Source organism: Pseudophryne corroboree, chromosome 5 (assembly GCF_028390025.1).
Source record: "Pseudophryne corroboree isolate aPseCor3 chromosome 5, aPseCor3.hap2, whole genome shotgun sequence".
NCBI lineage: Eukaryota > Metazoa > Chordata > Amphibia > Anura > Myobatrachidae > Pseudophryne > Pseudophryne corroboree.
In genome coordinates, this window is record NC_086448.1 from 649,356,859 (window position 1) to 649,375,515 (window position 18,657).

Genomic DNA, 18,657 nt, shown 5'->3' on the forward strand with positions numbered 1-18,657 from the left:
AAAATGCCTCTGGTCCCGCTCTGAGGTAGCTCTGCCCCACCTAATGGCGCGGGAGCCACAGCGTTTTTTTATACTGGCAATGTCTCCAAACATGCTTAAAAACATTGCACCAGTGCTAGTTTAAGCCATCCTGACCCAGTTTACACAGGGGGGCTCTAGCAGGTCCCCACCAGGAGGGTCCTCTATGCTGCGGCCAGCTGCACTTTGACCCCCCTAGCGGGCCCCCGGCTTGTACTCACCACAGACGTCACCTTCAGGCTAATGTTAGAGGTGTGCGGCGTGCTGCGATTGCGACAGCCAAGGCGCAGTGCCCCACTGAACAACCAACGTCTCAGGACGGTGGTCCTGCAGTGTGGAGGCGGCTTTGCACCTCGCAAGACCAGTGAACGTCCCCCCCCCCCCGCCAAACAGCATGCCAAAAATAAAAGATTAAAAGAAATTGAAGAAAACTCTCTGGAGCTACAGAGATGTGTATTCTCTCCTGAAGGCACTTTTTTTTCGAAACTAAATTGGAAAAGGACTCAGCTCCGCAATGAAATTGGAAACATGAACAAAAGTGGACATATGCTGAGATATATTATAATAATTTTTTTTTTGAATATGACCATATGTAAATAAAAATTCATTCAATAAAACATAGTCTGGACTTAAACCTTACAGGGAAAATAGTCAAATACCCTGTACTAGATATCAGATAAAACAAGCACTTATAATGTGAGTGGTAACAATATGCAACATTTGTATCAGACAAGTACAAACAGTATCGTATCCTGGATATGAATGAAATGTTAAAATGTAGAATAATTCATAGGTTTTAGAATGGTAACTGCAGTCCCATGAATGTTTTAATAGAGCTCCGTTATGTAGAAATACTCCGATGTAAGATAGAGTCAAAATTACCTATCCCGTGGACAGGTTTCTAACCGAGCATCCTTGGTTAGATTATCCTGCGTTGCCCACCACGTAGCTGTCACTGGGAGGGAGAGTGCAAAGCTTGCACCGGGCAGAGTACTACACGGAGACGCTGCTGGAGGTATAAAGAAGCCGCTATGAAGACTGTTGCCAGTGCCGCTCGGCGGGACGTGAATGATGAACCACTGCAGGGGCTGCAAGGTCGATGCTGGTCTTATAGTATAGATGAAAGTGCTTGTCGAGCAAAGTGCTCGCTAGGCAGGGTGTAGAAGTCCAGTAGGTAAAAAAGAATTGAGGGGTCCTAACGCGTTTCGTCACGCTCCACGTGACTTTCTCAAAGGTATATCCCCTCATTCCAGGTATTGGTATATAAAGCAAATAATTGCATACATGCAGGTGTCAATGATCAATTAAGAAACTCAGCAACGTCAGCTTGTCAGATGATAAAATACTTAGTGATTCTCAGTGTGTTTTGTAGGGAGCAAAAAGGCAGACAATATTATATAGACCTTTTGTGTCATGGAAAATAGAGGAAACTTATTACTCTAAAATAAATTCAGTAAATTATAAACTCTGAGGTAGATAGATCAATATATGTGAACATTTTGTACGCATTTATACCATATAGTATTTATTTTATATATTTCAGAGAAAATGAAACATTGATTAAAAACCAAGATAGACTAAAGAGAAATTAGAATTATTGAAAACAATTAAAAACATTTTTTTTTTTTTTTTTTTAAATAATCTAGAGTCAGGTTTGAACTCTATTCTCTGAAGAGCTGATAGGAGCATTAGCTGGGTGTGCCACTGATTCTCAAGTTAAGAAAAAGGATAGCAAACCTATATAGTAGTCAATGTCCCGTATAATTAGTAATATTAATATGAAAATAGTAACCACAATCCATACTTAATTAACTGCACTGTATCTGATAGACTAAATATATGAGTGCACATTGGATATAAGGAGTATATGAATACAATGTTCCTACATATTCTTAGGGTAAGTATGAACATAGAATTAAAAATAAATGATGCGTTTTCAAAAAAGTAAACTAAATATTGCTATTGAAGATGAGGGAAGGAAACGAAACATAATAGGCCTTCAAAAGGTCAAATTCGATAGCTTCGTTAAGCCCCTCAGGAACGAGGGTTCTCAACTTGTGTATCCAATAATTCTCCCTAAGGCAGAATTTTCTGTGCGTCTCCTCCCCGTGCTGTTGGCATAACTGTCTCTATAAAAATGGAAAAAACAAATCACAATGTGCTATCAATGGTGTAGGAGCAGCCTACCACTGACACAGGAACCTTCACCAAAATTCCAAGATATACATATACAAAGAAAAATGGAAAGTGGTGGGCGCAACACCATATAATCTTACATATAAGAAAATGATGGACGGAAGGATTCTCTCTTAGTCCGACAGCAAGGGCTTAGTGGGTCTGAAGTGAATTCTCTCTGTATGTCTTCTCAAGGTATGGTTTTTATCTCGGTATGAAGAGACAAATCATAGAACAGACCAGTTTGACAAAAGCCAACAGATTTATTCACACTAAGCACTCACAATTTGACAGTTAAAACGAGCATGTAACCACATGTAAAGTGGATGGGGCTAGCTGGCATCTGGTACTCAAATTACCCTCCCAAAAGGTACTGGAAACTCCGGAATCCACAGCACATCAGGAGAAAACGACAGTCCAGGTCAAACAGCTAGAGCCCTTCACAATCGAACGCCACCAGCTTAACACGTTTCGGACTACACAAGTCCTTCCTCAGATGCTTCCGGAGTTTCCAGTACCTCCGGAAGCATCTGAGGAAGGACTTGTGTAGTCCGAAACGTGTTAAGCTGGTGGCGTTCGATTGTGAAGGGCTCTAGCTGTTTGACCTGGACTGTCGTTTTCTCCTGATGTGCTGTGGATTCCGGAGTTTCCAGTACCTTTTGGGAGGGTAATTTGAGTACCAGATGCCAGCTAGCCCCATCCACTTTACATGTGGTTACATGCTAGTTTTAACTGTCAAATTGTGAGTGCTTAGTGTGAATAAATCTGTTGTCTTTTGTCAAACTGGTCTGTTCTATGATTTGTCTCTTCATACCGAGATAAAAACCATACCTTGAGAAGACAGAGAATTCACTTCAGACCCACTAAGCCCTTGCTGTCGGATTAAGAGAATCCTTCAGTCCATCGTTTTCTTATATGTAAGATTATATGGTGTTGCGCCCACCACTTTCCATTTTTCTTTGTATAACTGTCTCTATGCCTATAAGATGTAAGTGATCAGGATTCTTTTGATGAACTTCTAAGAAGTGTCTTGAAACTATGGAAAAGAAAACCCCTTAGGATATTACATCTATGCTCTAAGAACCTCACTCGGAGCTTGCGTGTGGTCCTGCGCACATATATGAGGTTACAACTGCATATTAAAATGTATAAGATGTAAGAACTATTACAGTTAATGAAAGATCGTATTTCAAATTGTGTATTATCTGAAGATGTAAAACTCTTCGTATTATTCAAAATATAGGAACAAGTGGTACAGTTGTTCAAACCACACCTGAAGCAACCTATAGCCTTGGGCAACCAATTGGAATGGTTCACTGGTTTGTCAGTAGGTCTTATCTCTTATCTATAAAAAAAAAAAACTGGGCGCCAAGTGCTGTTTCAAATTTGCAGATTTTTTGAAAATCACAGATGGAGTAGTGTTCAACTGAGTTTTAAGGATCTGATCAGTAAGGAGTATAGAATGATTGTTATAAATAATTTGTTTAATTTTAGCAGACTTATTATTATACTGCGAGAAAAAGTGAGGATTATCCTGTTCAAATTTCTGATTGTGTTCTTTATATCCTAGAAGTTCTTTTCTATCCAAATAGTCAACTCGTTCCCGAGCTGAACTAATAAGAGACGGAGGGTATCCCTTCCCCTGAAGAGACAGAGAGAGTTCATCTGCCTGTGTAACAGATTCATGAACACTGCTACAATTGCGTTTGATTCGTCGCAATTGACCGTAGGGGATATTATCTATCCATGGCTTGTAATGTGAGCTATCATAATGTAGAAAGTTCAAAGTATCAACCTCCTATCTATACGTTTTGGTTGAGATGTGACCGTCAATGACAGTCAAGGAGATATCAAGGAAAGAGATAGATAGCCCATCAATTAGTGCTGGTGAAACATAAATTGAAATAATCATCATCATCATCATCATTATTAAGGCCAGTGGTAAAATAAGGAAAAAAAAAAAAAAAAAGTTAGGTCACGGTCAAAAATGAAAAACAAATAGTCTATGTAACGGTCATAGTAGACGAGGTCCGCGCCGAAGTTCTGCCCCCACACATGGGCGTCTTCAAACTGCCTGTGGGAGGGGGCATAGAGGGGAGGAGCCAGCACACCCAGCGATGAAATTTAAAGTGCACCGGCTCCTTTGGACCCCGTCTATACCCCATCGTACCAAGTCTCCCCAATATCCCTTATGGATGCAAGAGAGATTATCAGGGCCTTCCTACTCCACTGGGCATTCCCTTGCGTCTCCCATCCAGGTACTAACCAAGCCCACCACCGTTTGGCTTCCAAGATCAGACAAGGTTGGGCATACGCGTTGGAGTATGGTAGCAGGAAAATATGGTCGATAGTTCAGACACTAATGAGAGTGCACCAAACTATTTAGAAAAATAGGCCCATATATCACAAGGGATTATGAAACAGGCCAATAGGAAGAAAGAACTAGAGACACGCAAAGGGGGATGGTGAGAAGTTAAGGAAAGGGAAAAAACAAGATTTTACTCACCGGTAAATCTATTTCTCGTAGTCCGTAGTGGATGCTGGGGACTCCGTAAGGACCATGGGGAATAGACTGGCTCCGCAGGGGACTGGGCACTCTAAGAAAGATTTAGTACTACTGGTGTGCACTGGCTCCTCCCTCTATGCCCCTCCTCCAGACCTCAGTTAAGGAAACTGTGCCCGGAAGAGCCGACATTACAAGGAAAGGATTTTAGAATCCAGGGTAAGACTCATACCAGCCACACCAATCACACCATATAACTTCTGATAACATACCCAGTTAACAGTATGAACAACAAAGCATCAACCACGGATGCCAACATAACATAACCCTTTATTAAGCAATAACTATATACACGTATTGCAGAAAGTCCGCACTTGGGACGGGCGCCCAGCATCCACTACAGACTACGAGAAATAGATTTACCGGTGTGTAAAATCTTATTTTCTCTAACGTCCTAGTGGATGCTGGGGACTCCGTAAGGACCATGGAGATTATACCAAAGCTCCCAAACGGGTGGTAGAGTGCGGATGACTCTGCAGCACCGAATGGGCAAACACAAGGTCCTCCTCAGCCAGGGTATCAAACTTGTAGAATTTTGCAAAAGTGTTTGAACCCGACCAAGTAGCTGCTCGGCAAAGCTGTAATGCCGAGACCCCTCGGGCAGCCGCCCAAGAAGAGCCCACCTTCCTTGTGGAATGGGCTTTTATCGATTTTGGATGCGGCAATCCAGCCACAGAATGAGCCTGCTGAATCGTGTTACAGATCCAGCGAGCAATAGTTTGCTTTGAAGCAAGAGCACCCAGCTTGTTGGATGCATACAGGAAAAACAGAGAGTCAGTTTTCCTGACTCCAGCCGTTCTGGCAACATAAATCTTCAAAGCCCTGACTACATCAAGCAACTTGGAATCCTCCAAGTCACTAGTAGCCGTAGGCACCACAATAGGTTGGTTCAAATGAAAGATGACACCACCTTCGGCAGAAATTGTGGACGAGTCCGCAATTCTGCCCTGTCCACATGGAAAACCAGATAGGGGCTTTTACATGACAAAGCCGCCAATTCTGACACACGCCTAGCCGAAGCTAAGGCCAATAGCATGACCACCTTCCACGCGAGATACTTTAGCTCCACGGTCTTAAGTGGCTCAAACCAGTGGGATTTCAAGAAACCCAACACCACGTTGAGATTCCAAGGTGCCACTGGTGGCACAAAAGGGGGCTGAATATGCAGCACTCCCTTAACAAACGTCTGAACTTCAGGAAGAGAAGCCAGTTCTTTTTGAAAGAAAATGGATAGGGCCGAAATCTGGACCTTTATGGACCCCAACTTCAAGCCCATAGTCACTCCAGACTGTAGGAAGTGCAGGAACCAGCCCAGCTGGAATTCCTCTGTAGGGGCCTTCCTGGCCTCACACCAGGCAACATATTTTCGCCATATACGGTGATAGTGTTTTGCCGTCACGTCCTTCCTAGCCTTTATCAGCGTAGGAATAACTTAATCGGGAATGCCTTTTTCCGCTAGGATCCGGCGTTCAACCGCCATGCCGTCAAACGCAGCCGCGGTAAGTCTTGGAACAGACAGGGCCCCTGTTGCAACAGGTCCTGTCTGAGAGGCAGAGGCCATGGGTCCTCTGTGAGCATTTCTTGCAGTTCCGGGTACCAAGTCCTTCTTGGCCAATCCGTAACAATGAGTATTGTTCTCACTCCTCTTTTTCTTACGATTCTCAGCACCTTGGGTATGAGAGGAAGAGGAGGAAATACATAGACCGACTGGAACACCCACGGTGTCACTAGTGCGTCCACAGCTATCGCCTGAGGGTCCCTTGACCTGGCGCAATACCTTTTTAGCTTTTTGTTGAGGCAGGATGCCATCATGTCCACCTGTGGCAGTTCCCATCGATTTGTAATCTGCGTGAAGACTTCTTGATGAAGTCCCCACTCTCCCGGGTGGAGGTCGTGCCTGCTGAGGAAGTCTGCTTCCCAGTTGTCCACTCCCGGAATGAACACTGCTGACAGTGCTTGCACGTGATTCTCCGCCCAACGAAGAATCCTGGTGGCTTCCGCCATTGCCACTCTGCTTCTTACATGCGGTTACATGAGCCACTGCGGTGATGTTGTCTGACTGAATCAGCACCGGTTGGTTGCGAAGCAGAGGCTCCGCTTGACTCAGGGCGTTGTATATGGCCCTTAGTTCCAGGATATTTATGTGCAGACAAGCCTCCTGACTTGACCACAACCCTTGGAAGTTTCTTCCCTGAGTGACCGCCCCCCATCCTCGGAGGCTCGCATCCGTGGTCACCAGGACCCAGTCCTGTATGCCGAACCTGCGGCCCTCGAGTAGGTGAGCACTCTGCAGCCACCACAGAAGAGACACCCTGGCCCTGGGGGACAGGGTGATCAGCCGAGCATCTGAAGATGCGATCCGGACCACTTGTCCAACAGATCCCACTGAAAGATCCTCGCATGGAACCTGCCGAAGGGAATGGCTTCGTATGATGCCACCATCTTTCCCAGGACTCGTGTGCAGTGATGCACCGACACCTGTTTCGGTTTTAAGAGGTCTCTGACTAGAGTCACGAGCTCCTGAGCCTTCTCCGCCGGGAGAAACACCTTCTTCTGGTCGGTGTCCAGAATCATGCCCAGAAAGGGCAGACGCGTCGTAGGAATCAGCTGCGACTTTGGGATATTCAGTATCCAGCCGTGCTGTTGCAACACTTCCTGAGAGTGTGCTACGCTGATCAGCAACTGCTCTCTGGACCTCTCCTTTATGAGGAGATCGTCCAAGTATGGAATAATTGTGAGTCCTCGCTTTCTCAGGAGCACCATCATTTCCGCCATTACCTTGGTAAATATTCTCGGTGCCGTGGAGAGCCCAAACGGCAACGTCTGGAATTGGTAATGACAGTCCTGTACCACAAATCTGAGGTACTCCTGATGAGGTGGATAAATGGGGACATGCAAGTAAGCATCCTTGATGTCCAGAGACACCATAAAATCCCCCTCTTCCAGGCTTGCAATGACCGCTCTGAGCGATTCCATTTTGAACTTGAATCTTTTCAGATAAATGTTCAGGGACTTTAAATTCAATATGGGTCTGACCGAACCGTCCGGTTTCGGTACCACAAACATTGTGGAATAGTATCCCCTTCCCTGTTGAAGGAGGGGAACCTTTACCACCACCTGCTGGAGATATAACTTGTGAATTGCCGCTAACACTACTTCCCTTTCCATGGGGGAAGCTGGCAGGGCCGATTTGAGGTAACGGTGAGGGGGCATCACTTCGAATTCCAGCTTGTATCCCTGAGACACAATCTGTATAGCCCAGGGATCCACCTGTGAGCGAACCCACTGGTGGCTGAAATTTCGGAGACGCGCCCCCACCGCTCCTGGCTGCACCTGTGGAGCCCCAGCGTCATGCGGTGGATTTAGTGGAAGCCGGGGAGGACTTCTGTTCCTGGGAACTAGCTGTATGGTGCAGCTTCTTTCCTCTACACCCCTGCCTCTGGCAAGAAAGGATGCACCTCTGACTTTCTTGCTTCTTTGTGATCGAAAGCATTTCCACAGCCGTAGCTGTGGAAACTAGGTCCGAGAGACCGTCCCCAAACAATTCCTCACCCTTGTAAGGTAAAACCTCCATGTGCTTTTTGGAGTCGGCATCACCTGTCCATTGCAGAGTCCACAGGACCATTCTGGCAGAAATGGACATTGCATTTATTCTAGAGCCCAGTAGACAAATGTCCCTCTGGGCATCCCTCATATATAGGACAGCGTCTTTTATATGCCCCAGGGTCAGTAAAATAGTATCCTTGTCCAAGGTATCCAGTTCCTCAGACAGATTATCTGTCCATACTGCTACAGCACTACACATCCAGGCCGACGCAATTGCCGGCCTCAGTAGAGTACCTGAATGTGTATAAACAGACTTCAGGATACTTTCCTGCTTCCTATCCGCAGGATCCTTTAGGGAGGCCGTATCCTGTGACGGCAGGGCCACCTTCTTAGATAAGCGTGTCAGAGCTTTGTCTACCCTAGGGGAGGATTCCCAGCGCATCCTGTCCGCTGGCGGGAAAGGGTACGCCATAAGTAACCTTTTGGAAATCAGCACTTTCCTATCGGGGGAATCCCACGCTTTTTCACATAACTCATTTAACTCATGTGAAGGGGGAAAAGTCACCTCTTGCTTTTTCTCCCCATACATATAAACCCTCTTATGGACAGGGTTTACCTCTGATATGTGCAATACATCCTTCATTGCTATAATCATGTAGCGGATGGCTTTAGCCATTTTAGGCTGCAATTTTGCATCATCGTCATCGACACTGGAGTCAGAATCCGTGTCGATATCTGTGTCAACAATTTGGGATAGTGGGCGCTTCTGAGACCCTGACGGCCTCTGCGCTGTAGGATCAGGCATGGGCTGAGACCCCGACTGTCCCAAAGTTTCAGCTTTATCCAACCTTATATGCAAGGAGTTTACATTATCATTTAACACCTTCCACATATCCATCCAATCAGGTGTCGGCGCCGTCAGCGGAGACACGTCATTCATCTGCACCTGCTCTGCCTCCACATAGCCCTCCTCGTCAAACATGTCGACACAAGCGTACCGACACACCACACACACAGGGGATGCTCTATATGAGGACAGGACCCCCACAAGGCCTTTTGGAGAGAGAGAGAGAGAGAGAGAGAGAGAGAGAGAGAGAGAGAGAGAGAGAGAGAGAGAGAGAGAGAGAGAGAGAGAGAGAGAGAGAGAGAGAGAGAGAGAGAGTATGCCAGCACACACCCCAGCCCGATATGACCCAGGAATCACACAGTAACTTAGTGCTTACCCAGTAGCTGCTGTATATATGATTAATGCGCTAAATTTATGTGCCCCCCCTCTCTTTTTACCCTCTTTCTACCGTGAGTCTGCAGGGGAGAGCCTGGGGAGCTTCCTCTCAGCGGAGCTGTGGAGAGAAAATGGCGCTCGTGAGTGCTGAGGAAGAAGGCCCCGCCCCCATAGCGGCGGGCTTCTGTCCCGCGATTTTGTGTAAAATTAATGGCGGGGGCTCATGCATATTACAGTGCCCAGCTGTATATATGCTGCTTTTTTGCCAGGAGGTACTCAATTGCTGCCCAGGGTGCCCCCCCTCTGCGCCCCGCACCCTACAGTGACAGGAGTGTGTGGGCGCAATGGCGCACAGCTGCAGTGCTATGCGCTACCTCATATGAAGACAGGAGTCTTCTGCCGCCGATTTTGACGTCTTCTTGCTTCAACCCGCCGGCTTCTGTCTTCTGGCTATGCGAGGGGGACGGCGGCGCGGCTCCGGGAACGGACGACCAAGGTTAAATTCCTGTGTTCGATCCCTCTGGAGCTAATGGTGTCCAGTAGCCTAAGAAGCGCAACCTAGCCGCAGTTAGGTTTGCTTCTCTCCCCTCAGTCCCACGTAGCAGAGAGTCTGTTGCCAGCAGAAGCTCTCTGAAAATAAAAAACCTAACTAAAATACTTTCTTATTAGCAAGCTCAGGAGAGCTCACTAAAATGCACCCAGCTCCTTCCGGGCACAGATTCTAACTGAGGTCTGGAGGAGGGGCATAGAGGGAGGAGCCAGTGCACACCAATAGTACTAAATCTTTCTTAGAGTGCCCAGTCTCCTGCGGAGCCAGTCTATTCCCCATGGTCCTTACGGAGTCCCCAGCATCCACTAGGACGTTAGAGAAAAAGGAAAAAGAAAGGGAAAGGAAGGAAAAAGTATGTGGCTCTGCTGTCAACGTTAGACAGGTGTACGTAATCCTCTGCCATGCAACAGGGATTAGCCTCTCTGAATAGTGAATGAGTCCACCAAATAAGGAGAGAGAGAAACCAGTATGTGTGTGTATCTAATAGACATAAGAGATCCCCAGGGAATACCCAGTGGAGTAGAAACGCACTGGTAAGTTTTTTCTGACAAACACGAAAAGCAGGATCACCACACTGACCTATTTCCTTCTTAACTAAAGGGCATTTCTCTCTCATTTTACATACTTTATATACTGTATAACAGTGAATAGCAACTAATACAGATATTTGTGATATACCTGTAATCTGTTACGCACAACTGGCATTATCAGCATTGTGACCTCAGTGAGTGGGTCTTATCTCACACTAATTGACCCATTAGGGCAGGGGTGAACAATTATTTCAGCTGGGGGGCCGCTTAGCACTTCCAATGAGTATTCGAGGGCCACACACAAAATATCTTGTATATACAATACAAGACAATTTTACACATAACGACAGCAGAGTCCCCCTTTTTACACATTACGGCAGACAGCGTCCCCCGTTTTACACATTATGGCAGACAGCTTCCGTTTTACACATTACGGCAGACAGCGTCCCCCTTTTTACACATTACAGCAGCAGAGTCCCCCTTTTTACACATTACGGCAGGCAGAGTCCCCCTTTTTACACATTAGGCAGGCAGAGTCCACAATCTTACCTGGAGGAGAAGGAGCCCAGCAGAAGGCAGAGGCAGTCACGCACAAAACAGCCTGCTCTGACCCGGCCTGAGTGCTCCTGCAGGGGATCTGCTAGTGCAGGAGCGCTATAAGGGCAGCTGGGGAGAGTAGAGCACACAGAGGCGCGGGAGCGGCATTAGGGAGGAGCCCCTGAGCAGCGGCATGAACGCTGTCCGACTATGGATGCAGGGAGCCGGGGACGGGTGCTGGACACGGCGGCGGGCATCTCAAATAATGGCACCGGTTTGTGCTCGCGGTCCGGCAGCCAATCAGGAGCTGCCAGTCAGCGAGCTCAGATGGGCTGAGGACTCTGCACCATATTTAAGACTCAAAGAAAAAAATGTTTTTTTGCAAAAACAAATGAGAATGCGCTACCTCAATCTGATATGATTTTTAATAATTATATAAAACAATATACATCACATTGATACCGGCCAGTATCTTAAATCTAAAAAACAACAATTGCTGTACACAAATGCAATTCAGAATATATTATAATATAATATCCTGAGGATCTCTGGACACGGAGTGCAACTGTCGGGATCTTCCTATATGGGGCAAAGCTTGCTACACAGCACGACTATACTGGCCAGCCGGTGAGAGCATCGGAAAACCCCAGTGCTAAGGGTTTACTGGTGAGCGTCTATCCCCAAGTACCCACGGGACTCCAGATAAGGCTAGAATTAAAAGCAATAGCCGGGAGGGGAACGGAGGATTGCCCAGAGAAAAAAATGGGCATAGAGACATTGCTACAAGGTAGCTATAACAAATTATATGGTGCAGTGAAACAAAGATCGAGTTTTGCATAAGAGTTATAAGGCTGCATAAACATCATTATATGTGAATGGAAACTCACAGGTGTGAGAGCACGGACTTCCATATGTGCATAGGAATGCCTTAATTGCTTAATGAAATATAGAAATACACGGACTGCCTTAATATTGGTCATTTAAAGAGGTTTTATTCCTGAAAGAATACATTTTAATAAGTGAATATATATTCTGAATTGCATTTGTGTACAGCAATTGTTGTTTTTTAGATTTAAGATACTGGCCGGTATCAATGTGATGTATATTGTTTTATATAATTATTAAAAATCCTATCAGATTGAGGTAGCGCATTCTCATTTGTTTTTGCAAAAAAACATTTTTTTCTTTTTGGATTTTATTATAAGGGGCTTAACCAATTACCCCTGAGAATTGCGGCACTTCACCCGATTAATCACAGCGCCAGGAAGGTTGGGTTGTTTATATTTGAGACTCGGTCTCAAACACTCAGTGGTGGCTGGAAGATATTTTAGCGCAATGACAAGCAGCAGGTGGAGCCGCTTGTCATTGCTCAGTGGTGGGAGACAGCAGGCCGGGAAGGATCGGTTCGCGGGCCGCAGTTTGCCCACCCCTGCATTAGGGTCTTAATACAAATTTGCTTTGCTGGAATCTTCTCACATGTTGATGGATCAGAACATACTTTGTTTTTAAAGCATTGCAGCATTTTGGATGTCATTTTTAATTTATTTTATGTGAAGAACTAATAAAAGTTAAGTCTTGAATTTACTGTGAAACAGTCGTTGATTGATAACACAAAGAGTGCGCCCAAACAAGAGTCTTCTTTCCTTCCCTATACTTGTATACTTTGACTATATTATTGTATTTTAATTTACCCAGGCCAGTGCAGAATCACAACCCTTTTCCATACAGATAAAAAGCCTGCCAGACGACACAAATTTTTATCGGACAGGACGACAACCATAAGACAGCATGGGCAGACGCGTGTCACAATGTATACGGCCACACAATATTGTATCTGGGCTCCATCCCTGGGGAAGATACAATTCCTTCCCTGTGAAGGAAAGGGAAATAAAAACGTCAGTCAGCTGTGGTGCACACGCTCTGCTGGGTGCTGCTGACCTGCAACTCTAGAAACATCATGTCACATGGACATGCTGGAATATTTGGTATGTCCAACTGATCAATGTTTTCTGTATCTGTGTGCGCATGAACAGTACACTCATCTGGGCAATCTGCCAATATAATGTATGCCCAGCATTATTCACCTATATATGCTATCAGGACCCTGATCCTGGAATCAGGCAAAGAAGCAAAGTGCTAGGTTCAGCCTGAGTGTGGCCCAAAATGAACCATCACCTATTGGCTAAGTGGTTACATAGTGGATATTCATGTTGCCACTGCAGGTCTGTACCATATGTTTATAGTCTCCTTTAATTAAGCCTAAGAGAGTTAAAAAAGATTAATAGCCCAAACACAGATTGTAGCACAGCATACCGTAGCCATCCTGCTCCCCAGGTGTCCTGTATCGGTGCATTCGCAGGACATGGTCTGCAATTTCATGATCATGGTCTGCATCCATTTGGTCCAGTACAATAAAAAGCAAATCAAATCTCGAAAGCAGAGAGTCTTGTAAACCAATATTTTCCATTGGCGTCCTAAACTGATCATACTGGTGATGACAAAAATGTGTATATTAACATTAATATGCTAAGGTGGACAAATAACCTAAATGTAACAGTGAGATCTGCTATGCTGTTAAACAGATTAGCCATATTATGGAAAAACGGAGTAAGGGGTCTATTTACTAAGCCTTGGATGGAGATAAAGTGGGCGGAGATAAAGCAACAGCCAATCAGCTCCTAACTGCCATGTCACAGGCTGGGTTTGAAAAATTACAGTTAAGAGGTGATTGGCTGGTACTTTATCTCCAGCCACTTTATCTCTACCTGAGGCTTAGTAAATAGACCCCTCAATCTGCTACAGTTAAGCCCCAAACACACTAAGCGATATTTTTTACGATCTCATTTGTAATATCGTCCAGTGGGTGCGCACTATTTGAGGTCTTCTGTCGTCTGTACATGCAGCTCAATTTTTACTATGTCGTTGACGATTAGGTTCATATTGTTCAGTGTGTACACTGAACGACAGACGATTTAGTATTGAAACTCAACTTGGTAATATCGGATGACTTCTGTATATCGTTGGTCATTTGCAAAAATTGCTCAGTGTGTACGCACAATATTGTTTGTCTGGGACTCTGGGAAGTTCAAGGGAAATAGGCAAAGTTACTTTGTATTAGAGTTCCTCAATATGTTGCCACTCAGCAAGGAAACATGGTATTGTAAGAAAGCCGCTCCACACTGGAGCCTTACATGTAGCTTCTACCAGCACTGATAGCACAGGAGAGTCTCAGTACCGATCGAGGCGGTCTCTGGCTGTGGGAACCGGCACCTGCGTCGGTGCCTGCTATGCTGAATATCTCTGTGGGGTCTGGGACCGGGCAGGTGCTTGCTGGCAGCTGACTGGTACAGTTGCGTTTTTTCTATTGAGACAGAGTGCATAACGTCACACTGCACCGCTGTTAGAGGAGCCAGTCGCAGAGTGAAGAGGACAGCTGCAGCCAGAAGACACAGAAGAATGAAAGTGTGTACGCGCTGCAGGAGGCAGGAGCTGGAGAGACTGAAAGGGGGGCTGGCACTGGGGAGACTTTACAGGCTGGAGATTATCTTCAAATTAAAAACTTAAAGTTCTCTCTGTAAAAGTGCAGAAGAAAAGATTAATTTGTGGGGGCACACTAAATAAATTAGTTTAAATACATAATGAAAGTAAAACAGATTAAAACATAAAATGATCAGTAAGATTCAAATATAGTAAAAATCATATTTAGCCTTCAAAGTAGAATGTACTATATGGTCACAATCCAATTTTTATAAACCTATAATAGGATCAATATTCACAGTGTGTACTCCAAGCATTAAGTTTTAGTCAGGGTGATAATGTAAAGTGGCACAGTATAAATATTAACATTTCTTGCTATTCATAGAAATTGTATAGCATAACATTAAACATATCTTGCTCTGCTATCTTTCATAACAGGAAAAAGGAAACTCCAGTTTTGGTCACCAGATGTCAGTGTAGTTCCTGTTTTCTAATCCCTTTAACAAAGTGACAGCATTGACTATAACAGACATTTTTCATAGAGGTGTCCTCCCACATCCTTGCTGCAGTCACGCCATGCCGACGCCATGAGTAAAATGATATGTGGCATGCCTATATTCTATGCGACTGCAGCTGCATACGAAATGCTACGTTAGACTCCCTACGTTAGTAGAGCTGCCAGCAGAGACTAGATGTATGAAGACACATCTGTACAGCATGATGGTTGTGAGGTCTCAATAAGCACATACTCGTACAGTTTATCAGTGATATCTGCTTGCATATGCACAGAAGGAAAAGGATATTCAATTGCAAGAGGTGAAAATGAATATCTCTATTAATATGTAAATATATGTGAAAGAGGCGTCCGGTACTAGGGTCTATGGTATTTCTGCTTTCCAGTTGTTTGCCTCCTGGGCATTGGACGATGGATGAGAGAATATCAGATAGCTTTCAGGACAGAAATTATAGAAAAAAGGATAAATGCCTCTGCTTTCGGTATAAGTTAACCCCTAAAACTCATTATTGGCAAGCATTGCAGGGTAGCTCTGGAGTCCAGATGAGAGAGCATTGTGGAAACACCGGAGTATTCAGAGGTGTGCCAGTGATATGCAGGCCTGACTGCGCACAACACGACCTTCGCCTGCCTTATGTGCATTGCACCCACACAGGGATTGTTCCAATGCCATGGAGGCAAACGAATAGAAAGCAGAAATACCAGAGGCCCTAGTACAGACACTTGCAGAGAAAACCTTCGTTTCTAGTTGCTGTATATACTGATTCAAGGGGACCACCACCAACATGACATTCTGAATACATGATATTCTAAATTCTCTATATTGTTGATAGGTAATTTTTCTAAATCCTGTGTGGAAATCCCCTCCAGATTATTCACAAATGGTAGGATTACTGCCACATTATCTCCACAAGCTGTGCTACTGCGCATGTGCTGTTGAGGGAGGGGGAATGGGGAGGGAGCACCACAGTCCCACTGCAGATGGTATGAATTTACGCTCCAGCTCCTACCACTGATACCTGGAGAGGTGCACTAGGCCAGGGGTAGCCAACCTTGGTCCTCGAGAGCTACCAACAGTTTACGTTTTTTAGACCACCCAGCAGGTGCACAGGTGTACTCATTACTCACTGACACATTTTAAAAGATCCACAGGTGGAGCTAATTACTTCACTTGTGATTCTGTGAGAACTGGAAAACGTTAACTATAGGTAGCTCGCCTGCACTAGGCTGTATAACAGTAGCAGGCCAGTGCGCAGAAAGGACTTCTTAAAAAAAAACAAGCCTCCCCTGCACATGGGGACTTACAGGTCCGCAGCGCTCCACCTCTATGTGACATCACATATGGGTGGAGCACTGGGCAAAACAATGGACCAAAATGTTAGTGTATGACTAAGGTAGAGGGGAAGGGGACCCTGCCTATTTCGTCAGTCCCGGGCTCCACAATTTGACGGCAGGCCTGTATATCAGCACTGTGTAGTAATAGCCTAATACAGGAGAATCTTCTGCAGAGGGCTTATTAGCACAGCAGATCGCAGTCCCCATTATTATTATTTGTGTCCCTGCGAGTTACACACGGTACATATTGGGGATAATTCCATCACGATACGGGCCGTTATCCATGGCGGTGTCATGATTACGGATACATAGGCATCTGAATCTGCAGTTTGTGTTTTGTATGTCACATAATTAGCAGTCAGAACCACGTTAACAATGGTATGCAGTACTGTCAATTGTTCAAGAGATTAAGGGGCCCATTTATCAAATATTTGTGGCCATTTCCCCTGCAAATGGTTAGCCACAAATATTAAGTATCTCCAGGATGTATGAAGGGACTGCAATGCAATCTTGGGCACCAATATCGCTTCCAGATCACATTGCAAATACAAATAAAAGATAAATGGGCCATTAAAGCTTTGTGAAAGTGGTAATGGCATCCATTCATATAGTGAAAAGCTGTTTCATGAAGCACGTCAGAAAACAGAGCTCTTCACGGCTTCATTGTATTCAAGAGTATAACGTGTAGAAGTAAGATTTCTCCAGTGGTGCCCGATTCCACACACACTAGTATGGGGAGAGCGATGCAGAGAAGAATGGAAGTACCACACTGCATCGCTCGGTCCTTCAAGTCTGGCATCAGCCCTGTGAAGTTGGTAGACGCTGAAGCACAATGTGGTGACAATTTATCAGACTCACAATATGTCAGTCTGCGCACTGCTTGCCATATATCTGAACATCTCTGGGTAGTTTCGTTTTAACGAACGGATACAGAACGTTACTAGGTTATAATAAGATTTTAAACCTACCGGTAAATCTTTTTCTCGTAGTCCGTAGAGGATGCTGGGGACTCCGTAAGGACCATGGGGATAGACTGGCTCCGCAAAGACTTTGGATCTGGATGTGCACTGGCTCCTCCCTCTATGCCCCTCCTCCAGACCTCAGTTAGAGAAACTGTGCCCAGAGGAGATGGACAGTACGAGGAAAGGATTTTAGTTAATCCAAGGGCAAGATTCATACCAGCCACACCAATCACACCGTATAACTTGTGATACACTATCTAGTTAACAGTATGAAAAAATAATATAGCATCGGTCCAGAACCAAAGAAACTATAACATAACCCTTAGGTAAGCAAAAACTATATACAAGTCTTGCAGAAGTAGTCCGCACTTGGGACGGGCGCCCAGCATCCTCTACGGACTACAAGGAAAAGATTTACCGGTAGGTTTAATATCTTATTTTCTCTAATGTTCTAGAGGATGCTGGGGACTCCGTGAGGACCATGGGGATTATACCAAAGCTCCCAAACGGGAGGGAGAGTGCGGATGACTCTGCAGCACCTATTGAGCAAACAGGAGGTCCTCCTCAGCCAGGGTATCAAACTTATAGAACTTTGCAAAGGTGTTTGACCCCGAACAAGTAGCAGCTCAGCACAGCTGTAGTGCCGAGACCCCTCGGGCAGCCGCCCAAGAAGAGACCACCTTCCTAGTGGTATGGGCCTTAACCGATTTTGGTAACGGCAAACCTGCCGTAGAATGCGCCTGCTAAATCGTGTTACAGATCCAGCGAGCAATAGTCTGCTTTGAAGCGGGAGCGCCAACCTTGTTGGCTGCATACAGGACAAACAGTGTTTCTGTTTTTGACTCTAGCCGTTCTGGCCACATAAATTTTCAAAGCCCTGACCACATCAAGGGACTCGGAATCCTCCAAGTCACGCGTGGCCACAGGCACGACAACAGGTTGGTTCATATGAAAGGATGAGATTACTTTAGGTAGGAATTGAGGACGAGTCCGCAATTCCGCCCTATCCATATGAAAAACCAGATAGGGGCTTTTATGTGATAAAGCCGCAAATTCCGAAACTCGCCTAGCCGAAGCTAAGGCTAACAACATGACCACCTTCCAAGTGGAGATATTTTAACTCCACCGTCTTGAGTGGTTCAAACCAATGTGACTTAAGGAAACTTAACACCACGTTAAGGTCCCAAGGCGCCACCGGAGGTACAAAACGAGGCTGAATATGCAGTAC

The 18,657-nt window shown here is 45.2% G+C and overlaps 1 protein-coding gene across 2 annotated transcripts in view; it reads right to left on the bottom strand.

The window, feature by feature from the left end:
* LOC134928198 (maternal DNA replication licensing factor mcm3) overlaps window positions 1-18,657 on the bottom strand; it is a 97,779-nt gene that overhangs the window by 22,384 nt on the left and 56,738 nt on the right. For both annotated transcript variants that reach the window (XM_063923660.1, XM_063923661.1), the window contains one exon: window positions 13,455-13,629. In XM_063923660.1, the coding sequence (XP_063779730.1) occupies window positions 13,455-13,629 (175 nt within the window). The remainder of the gene's footprint in view (window positions 1-13,454; window positions 13,630-18,657) is intronic.